This window comes from Pagrus major, chromosome 1 (genome assembly GCF_040436345.1).
Source record: "Pagrus major chromosome 1, Pma_NU_1.0".
Classification (NCBI taxonomy): domain Eukaryota; kingdom Metazoa; phylum Chordata; class Actinopteri; order Spariformes; family Sparidae; genus Pagrus; species Pagrus major.
Window position 1 is genome coordinate 15,838,131 of NC_133215.1, and position 15,033 is coordinate 15,853,163.

The following is a 15,033-nucleotide window of genomic DNA, read 5'->3' on the forward strand; positions in this document are numbered from 1 at the left end:
CCTCACCAAGACTGGTCCCTGTCGTCATGTTGTAGCCTCAAGGCAGAGCGCCCCAGGATTCAGCCAGCTGCAGGGCAGTCTAGATGAGAGGCTAGTACACCACACACACGCCGATACACACATACACACATTACTACCCCCCGTCAAAAGTTTCTCCCCAGTATTTGTCATCTTGTTTGCCATCGTCGAGGGGAGCATCACGACATCGAACATAATGGGCCACGCAGCTTCATGTGGACCTGGGACATGTTTTATACTAAACACGGTTGTCGGCAAAGAAGGAGTTGGAAATTTGTCAAACGTTGCAGGATTTCCTGCTGAATTTTCCACCATTCAATCAGGCTTTTACCATCTGAAGGGACATGCACACGCATATGCATTTGTAGAACAGCCAGTAGGAGCACCCTCCCTCTGAAATGAGCAGTGATTGGCCAAAGTATCACAGGCTAGATTCTCAAAAGCCAGAATACAGAGCCAAGGCGAGCTGTAGAAGTCTGGTTTTCTCTCAGAAAACGTTAATAACAATATGCCCAAAGGTTGTTATGGAATTTCTGCCACCGAAAATTCTGTCAATGACTCGGATTTTTGGGATGTGACTTTATGCACGTTCTCAAGTGCCTCTCTCTGCTCTGCTTACAGAGAGCAACAACAGCTAACGTTAAATGGAGTCCACTAACATAAACTAACGACCGGCTTCCAGCACAACACAGAAGTTCCACAGAGCACCTTTGAAGGAATAATTTGTCTCTTTTGGAGGAGAATAGTCTTCTTTATACTAGTTTTTGTACGATTAAATCAAAGAGATAAAACTTCAAATCTAACCTAAACCAAATCAGTAAGCTTTGGATGTGCCGATAGTTTGATGTTGTTACCTTTGGACAAGACGATGTTAGCAGTTTCCCTCACTTTCACTCCTTGTGCTAAGCTAAGCTAAACTGCTGCTGGCTGTGTAGCTTCACCGTTCTTTTAATGTTCTGCTCTGTGAGTCTGTGTCTGAGCACAATGGCACCTGTAATCCTTACCATTATTAATGTTATTACGCAACCTTTTTCTGCTTTGTGTATTTTTGTCCCACTGGCCTCTGTAGTACAGCAATCATGAAACATCAAAGCGGTAAAATGAGATAAGACATCCTCCCTTTGAGGTTTTGCTTTACTGTATGTAAATTTCAGTATATTTGTTCTTCACTCGTCTCTTGTTCCCTCTGTTCGGTTTCAGCCCATTTGTGTTGGATTTTCGAGATTAATCCAAGTAGGAAACCATCAAAGGGTCTCTGAATGTGCCCACAGATCCATTCACGTGAAAATGTACTCACATTCATTGTGCTTCCTTAAAACCTGTTGCATCTCTGTTCTGACATTGTTTGAAATTGCAGTGTTTGGTCTCACTGCTTCTGTCTTTCTTTCCTTTTTAATGCTAATTGCCTTAAGATAAATGTGCTTTAAGCAAAATATCAAGTTCGCCCTGCTGTTTGTCTTGCCTTACTAACTGGCAAAAATTTTGTTTTTAACAAACTATTAGTTCTTCACACCAATAGAAAAATCAAAGTCTTATAACTTTCTTTCAGCAATTCATCTCAAGGTTTTTAATCTTTCACAGGCATAAAATCTAGAAATTAAGTGTGTTTGCAATCAGTGCACGATGAATGTAGCCTCAGCCAAGATAAATGGTTTGTAACCTTAAAACCCGTCAGTTCTCAGGAAGCCGAGCTGTATCTCTTTTTTTAGTTGCTATTCCAGTCCCTCCTCACTTGCGGATGTTTTTGGAGATGTACGTGATGTGAAATCGTTTAGTTTACCTCAATAGTTTGGCCTTTCTTCCCTTCCTTGCCTTCTGGAAAATGACCTCAACAACACTGATAAAAAGTTTGAGAACCAGAGGGAACTTCTCACGCCTAACTATCTCTCAGCTTGATCAGTGCACAAAACGAACCAGTCAGTCCAGGGGGAAGAAAGATTAATAAAAAGATGTTTGAAGAATATAGCAGTGAGACCCCGTAGGCTTTTGTCAGTGCCAGTTACAATGGATTAAGTTTTACAAATTTCCACCGTAGTAAAGAAAAGACTCCTGAAGCAAAATCAATTATTTCTCCATCTGTTCATTCTCAAACGTTCTCATGTTAAAGACCCCTAAGTGTTACAATTTGTAGGTGGTTGTAAGTTGGACACAAACGCAGACACCAGGATGGGGAAAAGGTTAAAAGCAATTAATTTAAGTTGCTTTAATGGTTTGGCAGTGGCAGAAGGCTCTGACTAAGGTTCAAGCTGGTGGCTCAGCAGGTGGAGTAGCGGGAGCTCATAATGTTGAAGGTTGAGGCTTAGCACAACTCGCAATATGTCACCATCACCAGGGCCATTTTTCCTGGGGTCAAATACTTCTTTAACCATTAGGCACTGTTTCACATTGTATGATATTTAACAGCACTCTGTGACTCATACACTTTTGTACTAAACTAGCACTTCAAGTTCCCCAGTGTTAAGCAAACTTTTGGGTCAAAGAGTCTTCTAGTAATCAAGTAGTTGCCCTCAAAATGACTTTCTCCCATCTCCCAACCTTTTGTTACATCACACATTACTATCCTGCTGTAAACATGTCCTACATTGATTGTTTTTAAGAGTCCTTGTGCACGAGAGGAGGTATTTCTCAGAGTCACCTTGTTTATCAGACAAGCAGCAATCATCATTCGACATCAGGGGTGTTGGGGGGGTATTTGATTGGTAATTATGGTACCTGCAAGGACCACCTGTTGAATTTGCAGAAATTGCTCAAAATAGCTTCCATTCCTTTTATTAAACTCACAATATAGAGCATGTATGTGCTGTTGGTGTGTTATCTATAATCAAACGTCAACAGACATATGAAAAACCCAATAAATAAAAAGGTTATACGCAGGAAAATTGAAGGCGTACATTTCAGAACCTCTGACAGGTGGTTTCAGCTCATGGGAGCATAAAAACAAAAGCTGCTCCTCCAGTTCTGGAGTTGACTCCTGGTATTTTTGAAAGGCCAACTGTGATCTGGAGAGTCATAACACACAACGGTGTCAAAAGTAAAATATGTTGTGCCAGAATATAGAGAGCTTTGTCTATGAAAAGTAGTTAGTAATACAAAATAGTTTAAATTAATCCATATGTCCTGCTGGTTCTTATTTTTGAAGTTTTGCAATATGTTCACATTTGGTTTTCCTTGATGTCTTTTATGCCACATGCCCAGGCTTTTAGGTAAGACCATTAGTTCAGTGATGGGTGCCTTTTTTTTATTCAGTTTCCTGAAGCCACCCAATGAAAACTTGATGACTTTCTAAATTATTTCATTAACAAAATTAATGGGATGGCAAAGGCTTCAGATCTCCTCTTGACTCAGTCTGTTAACCTCAACATTTCTGCTCATTAGATTACATTCCTACTCATGTATTTATTTTTTTAAACTGTGAAGAGACTTTATTATCTCCAATAGATACTTTGTTTAATTCTAAGTAGTGTCCTTACAGAGTCGTCCTCCCACACAGGGTTTAAAAGCTTTAAAAGTTTAATTCAATCTCTACTGAAAAAAAACAACATCTCTTGACTCATTGCTTTTAATTTTAGGTCTATCTAAAAGGTTCCTGGTCTTATGAAAGAGAAAACCTTTCCAACTAATTGTTTTTATTTTTTGAACCACGATAGTATTTTTGGAAAATTCCAATTTACCCTGCACTTTGTAATTTGTCTTTGTTATCTTGGCTCTATTTGTGCACCAACCAGGCTTTCTACTTCTCTCACTGGCATGACTGTCAAACTGAACTTTTAGGTGCACTATGCAGTTTTAGGAAAAAGCAATTCAGGAACTTAGAAGGGTAATTTCTAATACTGACATGGTAATAACACAAACTCAGAAATATGTTTTCCATAACTGAATAAGTAAGCCATCCTCAGAGAAAGATATCGTCACCAGAACACTGTTTGAAGGTAGAAAGGTGGCAGGGTCCGCCAGATATAAACAGTAAAGGAGTATGAAAATGTGTTGTCCTTTAAGGTCAGTTTGTATATGCAGTTTATTCAGTCATAAAAATGAAGACAGTTTGATTATTTAGCTTGTTTAGGCATGAAATCAATCAATGAAGATGTTTCTCTTCTGAAATTACTGTGTGCAAACAGTAGAAGCCTGACACATAGAATAATTGACATGTAAACTGAAAAGCAAATGATTGCTTGTGTTTTCTCAACTCAGTTTATAATGGTGTAACCTATTTCCCTTAAAGATATTAATTATGAACACAGGAGGACATCACTTAGAATATGTGCTCTGACATTCTAATTATCCCCCATGATGAAAAATGGGTGGTTAGTGGGTTGAATTTTTCTATATTCAAGTGTTTTTTTTAGATGTGCTCACAAGCCGATCATGTTTATACAAACCACTGCATGAGCTCACCTAAACCTCCTGTGTCTTACAGCATATACTTTCAGTATTATTTATGTTTGATAAGGAAGAGACTGTTCTGTCTCAGTCTCAGCCCCCATGGACCAGATGTTACAGTAAAGAACCTGAGTAATGATGCATGCTCTGGCATTTGCAAAACTACACTCATTGACACAACGGGCTTGTTTTTCCTAGCATTTTTTAGTCTCTTATGTATAATGTACGATATTTTGGGTGTCTCAAGAATTTCTCAAGAAATATTGTGTCTGTTTGTTCCCTCCTGGCCTGTTGAAAATGGCAGTAATAGGCTGATACACATTGACCAAACAACATGTGTTTGCTTGTTTACCAGATCTTGAGTGAGGCATTATATGTCTAAAAAGATATTTGTTTTTTGCAGTTTGCGTATAATTTCAAGAACTGAACACAGGAGTGTTGGACTCAAGTTCACGACCGAGAGACAGTCCCTTAATACAGAATAAGGTCGGAACAGAGGGCGGCAGTCTGTTAGGCAACAATCCAAAAAGGACTAGGCATAAGAAAATGTATTACATGATCCATTTCCTTTGCTCTTACCTGTCATTCAAATACGAGAAACAGCTGACAATGTGTTGTTTAAACGCTCTGAGCGATAAAATGCTAAACATCATCCATCACGCCGAAGTTGGAAGAACAACTTCTGAACTCAGGAAGTGGGACCATCACATGAATGTAGCATAAATACACAAGGGAGGCACGGATAATTGGACACAGGTGAAAGACATCCGGGCGGTGCAGACAATCACAAAGGTGGGAAACACACAAGGGCAGGAAGCGGGGATCTGAAAAGTGAGAAGAGGCGAGTAACACAAAATGAAACAGAAGGTAAAGCAATAAAAAGTGAAACAAGGAAAACATGACCTGAGATGCAGGACGAGACATGTTCAAGACAAGTCTCCGGAAGCAGACACATAGTTAACATTTTTAGGAAGCCAGCCTCACCTCATCTAAAATACCCAGTTTATACAGATGATAACTTAAATGGATTGTATTAAGTTCAGTCCAAATAAGGGCAATTTAAACGACCTACGATCACTCAGCAACTGTGCTTCTCCTCCTCAAGTTTATTTACATATTTAACCTGTTGAGAGCCCTGATAATAATGTGACCGCTTTTTAAAAAGTACATCAGCAAGAAACCAAAGAGAACAACAAGATGTCAGACTTTCTGTCATCCTACTAACATTAATTAAAAAACACTGCATATGGCGACACGTGGGCACTTTAGTTTATTTTCAGTCCATCCTACATAAACTGTCATGCTGTGATGAACACTTGCTAGAACGCCAAATGTGTATTAATACACTGCTGAAAATAGTCCCCAACAAATGATCGTTTTTCTGCAGTTAAACAACATTTACTAGAACCACAGTGACCAGCTGCTTCAGGAAATTAATGAGTCCTTTTTAAAAATGAAATATATTCATGACCCGTTTTTTAATTAAAGATATACAGAAGGAACAAATGGGCCCAGGGCTGGGAGTCATTCTCAGTCGGTCCTTATTATGTTAGTTCAGAGGTCAAGACAGATTTGACTGATACAGTGCACAAACTTTAAAATATACACCACACTGGACTCTTCACCATCCCCTCTTCTTCACCCTCATTGCTATAACACACTGTTGGAGGATTCTTTGGCACCAGAGCACGTCACACGTGATGGAAACATTTACACTAAACCCTTAACAACTACTTTGCTCTTTAACATCGTTCAATTAGTCTTCTCACATCACTTCAAACCCTGTCTCGGTATCTTATGAGATAATCGGAGCCTCCACTAAAAACATCCACACCGTCAGAAATACTGACTGACTGCCTCGCCACTGTTTAGCAGCCACCTAGCACAGTTTACAGCTTGGCGTGTGTTATGCCATAAATGACTTTGAAACATAAACTCAAAACAAAGTGTGCCAGGCCTTGTGTTTGGATTTCATGAGGGATTTGATGATGTCTGTTTTGCCTCTGGTATCGTGGCTCTCCAGCCTGTCTCTGGGATGTCACACAGTAGGATGGATTGTGTTCCCACTTACCACCCAGACACAGTCCACAGCAGTTCATTCAGTTCACAGAAGGAGAGATTGAAAGAGTAATTGAAAGACACTGCAGACAGACTTTTTAACAAATTATTTAAAATTTCGATTTAAATGCACATTTGTATGCCCCCACGCTGGCGACAGCCTTGAGGGAATATCCTCAAATTTGGTACAAATGTCCACTATCACTTAATGAACTTATTGGAATTCGGTTTCCAACATTTTTTTTTTTATTATTGTAAATTTTTGACTTTGACTCGACTTTTGCAGTACTTTTTTCCCTTTCTCTTCCCATGTTTATACATTATAGGCTCTGCAGATTTGTATTATGATGTTTCTTTTTCCCTGTGTTATGATGCCTTGCCTTACACTCCCTGGCTCTCTGTTGATGCGAGAGCAATTTAATTGCAATCTATTTACCTTTAAATGCATTCATTGTAACTATCTTTATTGCTTGAAGCAATTCTTTGTCCCTCATTCTTTAATTTACTTGCAAAGATGCTCTGATGAGCTCTGCTCTGTGGTCGCCTTTGTCTCTGTGTACTTACTCAGTGTACTTACCTGTACTTGTTTATTCTCTGTCTTTGTTTAGCTTAATTTAGAAATGTTATCTATTTGTTTTCAGTGATGACTGTCTGTTACATTATACTATACTAGTATTTACCTTAAGGTCTTTTATGATTTTGTTATTTTTTCTTGTAAGTGTTTGTTCTGGGACCCCCTTGAAAAAGAGAAGATACTTGTGACATGTTTATGTGACAATGCCATTTAAAAGAGATGATAAAATGCTATCAGATCAGACTAATGGAACATACTGTCCTGCTTTCCATTACAGTCCAGTTACAGTTTCCAGTAAAGCATCTGTTGCCTGTAATACCAGGTGCCAATTTGTAAGAAATGGAGAAAAATTCCATGCAAAACATTCTTCCCCAAAATATTCATCAGATTCAGGGAGAATAGCATTGATCTGTGATGATTTTTTATGGCTTACACCATGCTGTCCTTCCCTCCGTCCCTCTCGGCGCTCACAGGAATCCTCAGGTAGCAGCTGACAGCTTGTGAATGTCTCTCATCATTTTTCACTCTCTCGCAGGTGGTGAAGATGATGATTATCGTGGTGGTGACCTTTGCCCTCTGCTGGCTCCCCTTCCATGTCTACTTCATTGTGACGGGTCTTAACAAGCCTCTAAACAAGTGGAAGTACATCCAGCAGGTCTACCTGTCAGTGCTGTGGCTGGCAATGAGCTCCACCATGTACAACCCCATCATCTACTGCTGCCTCAACAGCAGGTGGGTGACAGCAGGGACGTGACGGCAATACAGTAAACAACATACAAAACTACATGTTACATTGAATTATTACATCACATCATTATGTGTTTTTACTAGAAGATTAAAGTCATTCATTACTTACTGTGGGTGAACAGTTTGGAGCTTTTATCATTATCCCCTACTGTTAAGAGAAAGAGAAATAAATGGCATCATTACATTTGGTCAAATCATCCATGAACATTCAGTCCAAGCAAAATGAAATAAAACCATTTTATTAATATGAGAAAGAAAAACCTCAGACCTCATCAAGGTAAGTTGCTGTTTGGTTATATTCTCTCGTACAATCTGATATCACGGTGTTAGTGTTGTTCCTGGAACATCATGATTAATATATATTTTTAAAAAAAATAAGGCGAGAGCTGCACAGAGTAGTAGATGTGAAAAAACATGTTTTTGTAACGTCAAAGCTTCGTGACTCTGGGAGAAAGACAGCAAAAATATACACATGGGAGGAGTTATCCTTTCAAACACATTGTCATGATGTTGGGATTCAGTTTTACTGTTTCTTGTTTTATTTTATAAGGTTCATCCTCATGTTTCATGTTTTACTTTCCACTTCCTGCCTTTGATGGTTTTCCCACCCTTTTTCCTGTTCACCTGTGTCCCATTAGTTAATCAGTCTTGTGTATTTAAGCCTATGTTTTCCCCTCACTTTTAGTTGATTTATCTGTGTTTCTCTTCCCTGCCTTTTTGCCTGCCTTTGTTGCTTGTATTTTGTATTTGGACTTTGGACATCAGCTTTCAAGTTTCATTGAAGCTCGCTTTTGGTTTTTACCTCTTTTGCCAGATTTGACACGCATGTTTAACAGTGTGAAAGGGTCTATTTTAATACAAATAATTTTTAACCAAACTAGCAACAGAAAACTGTAAAGACACAGAAAGTGAACTGAACAATAAGTGAACTGAGTTTAAAAATAAGTAAACAGTATAAAATAATCAGAACAAGATTCAAGCCCCAGTCCCCTGAGTGAAAGTCCCATATGTAACCCACTCAACCACAACAGCTTGCCTCAAATACAGTTTATGTTGTTATTTCTGTCAAGTATAAATGATGGTCCTTGAACAATATTAACTATGATGCTCCAGGGACAACATCAGTAATGAGTGACAGCACAACAGGATGATTCGTCAGTTTTAATGATGGTCCTGGAACATTAAGTATGATGTTCAAGGAACAGAACCAACAGGGCGACACCAGATAAACCACATTCTCTACATGCATTACTCTGAATTTCATATAGTGTTGAATATGCATGGTACATATTCTTTCAGTCTAGTAGACACTAAAATGCAAAGTCTATCAAATGATTATAGTCGTTTTTAATAAATTCCAGGTATGACATTTAAAAATATTTTTGTTTTTTCAGAACGTTACTGTGATAATGGGTCATTTTTAGTGAAAAGTACATCACTCAGTCTTCCCTCTAAATGGATTTGATTCTTTAAAGAAATACTGCTTCTCTAAAGCCTCTGACACTGTTTGATGTATCAATGGATACAGCTTCAGCGCATTCAGAAAATGATCCCCTCACAGCATAATGCACCACTTCCACAGCAATTTACCTCTTTTTCATCACTGTACAAACACTGACATCCGTCACTAACGACCTTTTTAAAAGCCTCAGGCGAGCCTGAATACAATTTGTTCTCAGTTGAAGAGCCAACCTTTAGTTCTTTTACAAAATATTTCCAATTTCTTGGAAACATTTTGCAGAAAATACAATGTTTTAAAGGACTGCCGATTAAAAAGTGACAGATTTACCTCTTACCTATTCTGCTCTATGCATCCATGTGACACCAGGTTTCGAGCTGGCTTCAAGCGGGCGTTTCGTTGGTGCCCCTTCATCAAGGTGTCCAGCTACGATGAGTTGGAACTTCGCTCCACACGGCTGCACCCAACACGCCAGAGCAGCATGTACACGCTGTCCCGAATGGATACCACCATGGTGGTGGTGTACGACCCTGCCGAGGGTGACGGCGGCGCTGCTGGTGCCTCTGGAAGGAAGCCATCCCTGTCCTCTAGGAAGAGAAGCTACATTACGTCTCGCCAGTCAGAGATCACTGGGTGCAACGGTAGCAACGCGAAAACGCAAAATGGAGCGGCTCCAAGCGCTCATCCTGAGGAGTTCTCGTGAAGGGCGTTTCTCACAGACTTACACACAGACATGTGCATGTTGCAAATGTATACACATGCATGACACACTGTACATACAAAAGGTGCACAGATGTTTGCTTAATGTAGACGTAGAAGCATTGTATCAAGGCGGAAGGTATGCAGAGAATGGACACTTGGATATAGAGATTATTTAATACATAACCTTGCTGGATAATATTGATGATTCTCTGGAGCATGGATGGACTACTGGGTACAGACCCCGGGGCCAAAGGCGTCAGTGTGAAGTTAATGTTACTAGCAGTTCTCATTAAAAAGTCACACAGCTCAATCAGAATGAGGGATGTTCCTGTTATGTTTCTTTTTCTCCTGATCATTTAATATCAGCCGCTATATAGTGATATAGTGTATGTGATCCCACTTTGTTTTTTATTATACATTTGTTTATTCTTCTCTACATTATACAGCTGACAGTATAGAGTAAACCTGTTTCACATTGCACTGAATTGCTCTGCTTTAAAAGAAAAAAAAATGAAGCATGTGTCACAGGTTTTTTTTTCAGTAGTTTTCTATGACATTTTCTGTGGATCGAATGGCTTGTCTCTCCACACAAATCCCAAAACATGGCAGTGTTACAGTTCACAAAGGACTGTTGCTGTGTTTGTTTGATCAGTGAAACGTCTCAAAATCAACAGCAGATGAAATTATCTGAGCTTGCATGCTGCAAATTTGGTGAAACCTGCCCCTGCTTTGGCAAATATTCAGCCTCTCTCTTGATCTCCAGCACGAACAAACCACGAATGGGGATGCAAAACAGGCACTGGTGACTGGTAGGGGGCCAATGTCCCATAATCCATCCATGCTCGAGAGCAGCCTTAGCAACATGTGAAGTGAGCCACGCTTACCTGCTGCAGTATGTTCATTTAAATTTCAGGTGCTTTTACTTTTAAGTGTCACATTCAAGTTTCCCCTACAATCAGGGTCCTTCTGCATAAACACAATCCTCAAAGTAGCAGTTCCTTCATCAAACATTCAGTTCTGATTGAGATTAGCATATAAACAAAAGGTGCACCCCACTGTTTCGTGAGGGTCTCACCCCTGCAGTTCAAATGAATGATAATGAAATCAATCAATCTTGCTCCAAGAATTTAAAATATTTAAATATATACAAGAATGGTGAGACCATCTAATAATGGAGATAATCTGAAAATACGTCATGGTGATTGTAATTATGTAAGTATGTCACAGTCTTCATTACTATCAGTGAGTTTTAACTGTGAACTTTTTGTTCTACAGAGGACACACTCTGCATCTGCTTCAGCCTGAAACCACGAAAGAACGGCTGCAGAGAGTTGCCAATGGAATAGCTGTTGATTGGCAGTATATGTGGCTCTGAGTTTGGCTCTGAAAGTACTGAAAATAAGTTGGGCTTTCAGTTATGTAACAAGGAACATGTGCAACTGGTAACAAGCCAGAGGCAAAATCCAGTATACATTTGGAGCACATCAATAAACAGGCTGCTGGAGAATGAGCAGATTGAATGCAAACTAGGAGCTAGTGGATCAATATCTCTCATTTTTATATTTTACACTCGGAAGCTGCAAAGTGAAGTGCAGTCAGCCTTTCTTTTAATGTTCGGTAATGTTCTTTTAAATGCCTTTGTTCAGTGTGTGATCAGAGAACAGGACAGTTGGTGTTCCACTAGTTTCTCGCTGCAAGCCGTCATCCTGTGTCGCCCCTTAATTTAACTCCCTGCTTGTGTCCACATCAAGTGTCTGAGGCCTAGTGCACATGTACACTGGTATTTTTGGAAACCATACTGTCTCAGTCGAGATGGACTTTTTGGCACAATTTCAAAAATAATCTCTGCCCTGCTAACACACCTGAAAACGCATATCCCACGGCTACTCGTGTAAGCTGAGCATGTCCGTGCTGTTGTAAACAGGAAACAGATTGTATTCTCTGTAGTTGATTGCATAGTGACAGAAAATACCACGAGCAAGGCAGGGAAAGACACAGAATGCTATTTTGTGTGTGAAATATAGAAACAGCAGCCACCAGTTTTAATTTGATATGAACAACACCATCTGTAACATTGTAAGCAGCTGTATTTGTCTCTCTTACCTATCATTGTATTATCAATATCCAGGTGTGGCAAAAGTACACACATTATTTACTCAAGTAGAAGTACAGATACTTGTGAAAAGAGCTGGTAAAGGTAGAAGTACTAATTCAACTTCTTTACTCAAGTAGAAGTTAGAAAGTACAAGCTCTGAAAAGTACTACTCCCTTTCCGTTTGTTCCCATCTTGCTACGTCTTTTATGTTGCTTCATCTTGCTGTCTGCCATGCATGATATGCACTGATAGGTTGAAATCAGTCTAGCGATGTTGGCAAGGTGGCGTGCAATGACAGAAAATTAAAATAATTGATATGTCCCCTCAAATGCATTAAAGTAAGTAAGTAACGAGCCTGTTAGGAAAATGTGAGGAGTAGAAAGTACAGATATTTGTGTTAAAATGTAACGAGTAAAAGTATAAGTTGTCAGAAAAATGATTTAAATATCTACTTAAGTATTTGAATTTCATTATTTCTTACCTCTGTCAATGTCGATTTGTGTCTTTAAATTTAGACAATATAACATCCAGTCAGTCAATGTACAAACACTGTACAAATACTCCAATATCGGAACACATACTCTGAGTCAGCATTTTTAATGATGCTACATATACTGATAAGGCCACTTTGGAAGCAACCACGGCTGTCTGTGTCATTGTTTCCTGCCAAGACATGAACACTGGCGAGTTTCTCAATAACTTAACAATAACTTAAGAAATACCGGTGTACATGCGGACATGACCTGAACTGCACCGAGCAATACGCTGGCCTGTGCCATGTTGGGGTTGAAATTTTGATAAGTTGAAACAAACTGTGACAAGTAGGGCTATATCATCAACAGTGTGCCCCCTCTGATACAACAATAACAACATCAGAGTCAGAGAGAGTGGTAGTTACAATAACAACACACACATGCAGCAGTATGTGTTAATGCTGGTAATTAAGCATAATTTTTTTATCATTAGTGTTTTGGTTTTGCTTTTACCAAACAGACCTCTTTCAAAGTTATTGACAAATATTTGTAGAAATTTATAATGTATAGAGTGTCCTGCTAGTTGCAGTAAATGCTGTATCCGTATATGTTTTGTTACATATGGAAGAAAATTAAAGCTTAAAGGATAACATCACCCTAAAGTTAAAATTCAGTCATCATTTAATCACACACACCTGACTCAATCTGCACGGGGGTGAGTGGATAATGATTTTCTTTTTTTTCTTTTGGGTGAATTGTTCCTTTAATCTCCTAGCTTGGTCAGTAACTGCAACCACAGAGACACATTATTTTTCTCCTTAATTCTTCTTACCAACAGTTCTGAATGTTCGGACTTTATGAAAGTATTTACTGAAGAATGTGAAGAAAAACATGTTGTGCTTTTCAGTGTGATGTACTTTACAGCTGTCGTCTGATCATTATATTGAAGTTGGTTAGATATTTTGTACGTGGTGGTATCAAGTTATTTTCCTGTTTCTCTGTGTTGATAAATGTATGTGTTTTGTATGAATGTACAGTACAATGTGTGCCTCTTTCTCTGTCAAGTGGTGATCAAATTATATGTTGTGTTTTTAAAGGATAATCGGTTAATTTTGACTTGAGCCGCTTTGTTGTAACCACACAATCATTTTACTTCACTACGTATTTTATTGTCTTTGTTTTGAAGGAACCACTGTTTTCACTCTTACACAAAAACACGACTCAGGTTAAAAATAACCGTTGTATTATCCTTTAAACAAATATTTATATTAATATTGCTGGCAAATGCCAATTATTTTGGTAATTTGAAAAATTGTAGGAACACTTTCTTACTGATCATACAAAGTTACTTCTATATGAATTCTACAGTATATCATATTTCGTATAGTAAGACCTCCAAAAGGTTTTACACTGCTTTGCATTGGTCAATGAATTTGCTTGATGTAGCTTTATTGCAGGAGTTTTCCTTACAGTATCATGAGTGCTTGCAAGTGACGTGACATGCTTATGATGAAATGTAGCTGTGACTTTGTGCAAACGCAGTCAAATTTTAATGAAGAAAATAAGAAAATCAACAATCGAGCAGCAGTGTTTTGTTTTATGTTTGTTGTCCGGAACAATGCAGGATTTTGTGATAATCTGCAACTTTTAAATATTTTTAATTTTCATTTATTCATGTGTCCATTTTACACCATTCAGTATAGATTCATCCCTAAGGAAGCAATCTGCATGTAAGAGAGAAAGCTGCAGTTAACTTTAGCACATCTCATAATTACTTTGCTTGCTGTTGCGATGCACTTTTATATCGACCTCTACCAAGCTAGTTAAACATTTTACATGTGTTGTTGTAGATAGCCATGCAGATAGTTGGGTGTTTGGGTATGAGCAGCAACCTGCTTGTTGCCAAAAAGATAAAGAAACAAACACCTTATGAGCAGAAAATGTAAGTAAACTGAAACTGATTCATTTCTACCACTACCTTCTACACCAACATATGTTTGATATGAATAATATTAAACAATTACATTTTCTCTGGACATGATCTGTGTGCGGCACAGACTGGGATTCTGTCATTCTTACTTATTTTTTGGTTTATAAGCTGCTGTCATCACCAACACGAGGAACACAAATGCTGCAGATTATAACATCAGGTTGACCTTTATTAAAACGTCAACATGTATTGCTGTCCTGCTCTACAAAATTGGCTAAGAAAAAACATTCGTACTGTCACACGGAGCATGAACATTTTAGATGAGGGGATCCAACATTTAAAAGTGTTAAACCTCTGGATATTTTGAAGTGGTTGTGGTCACAAAAGCAGGTCATTTAAGCCTAAACATGATGTTTTCCTAACCCTAACCAAGTGGTTTTTGTGCCTTAACCTTATCAGAGCATACTTAACCATGAAATGTAAAGTTTTAACTTATCTGTGGTTTTTGCCCGAAACATACTTCGCTAACATTTATTTTGGCAATTTGGTTGCCTAGAAGTCAATCTAACAGGGGAACCATCTGACCAAAAATAACTT

At 38.6% G+C, this 15,033-nt stretch overlaps 1 protein-coding gene across 1 annotated transcript in view; it reads left to right on the forward strand.

Moving 5' to 3' along the window:
• The window catches only part of tacr3a (tachykinin receptor 3a), a 34,588-nt gene extending 20,046 nt beyond the window's left edge, over positions 1 to 14,542 (forward strand). Inside the window, exons 4-5 of the mRNA XM_073466513.1 lie at positions 7,566 to 7,762; positions 9,606 to 14,542. Coding sequence (XP_073322614.1) covers positions 7,566 to 7,762; positions 9,606 to 9,939 — 531 coding nt within the window. The 3' untranslated portion in view covers positions 9,940 to 14,542. The remainder of the gene's footprint in view (positions 1 to 7,565; positions 7,763 to 9,605) is intronic.
• Positions 14,543 to 15,033: the final 491 nt, after the last annotated feature.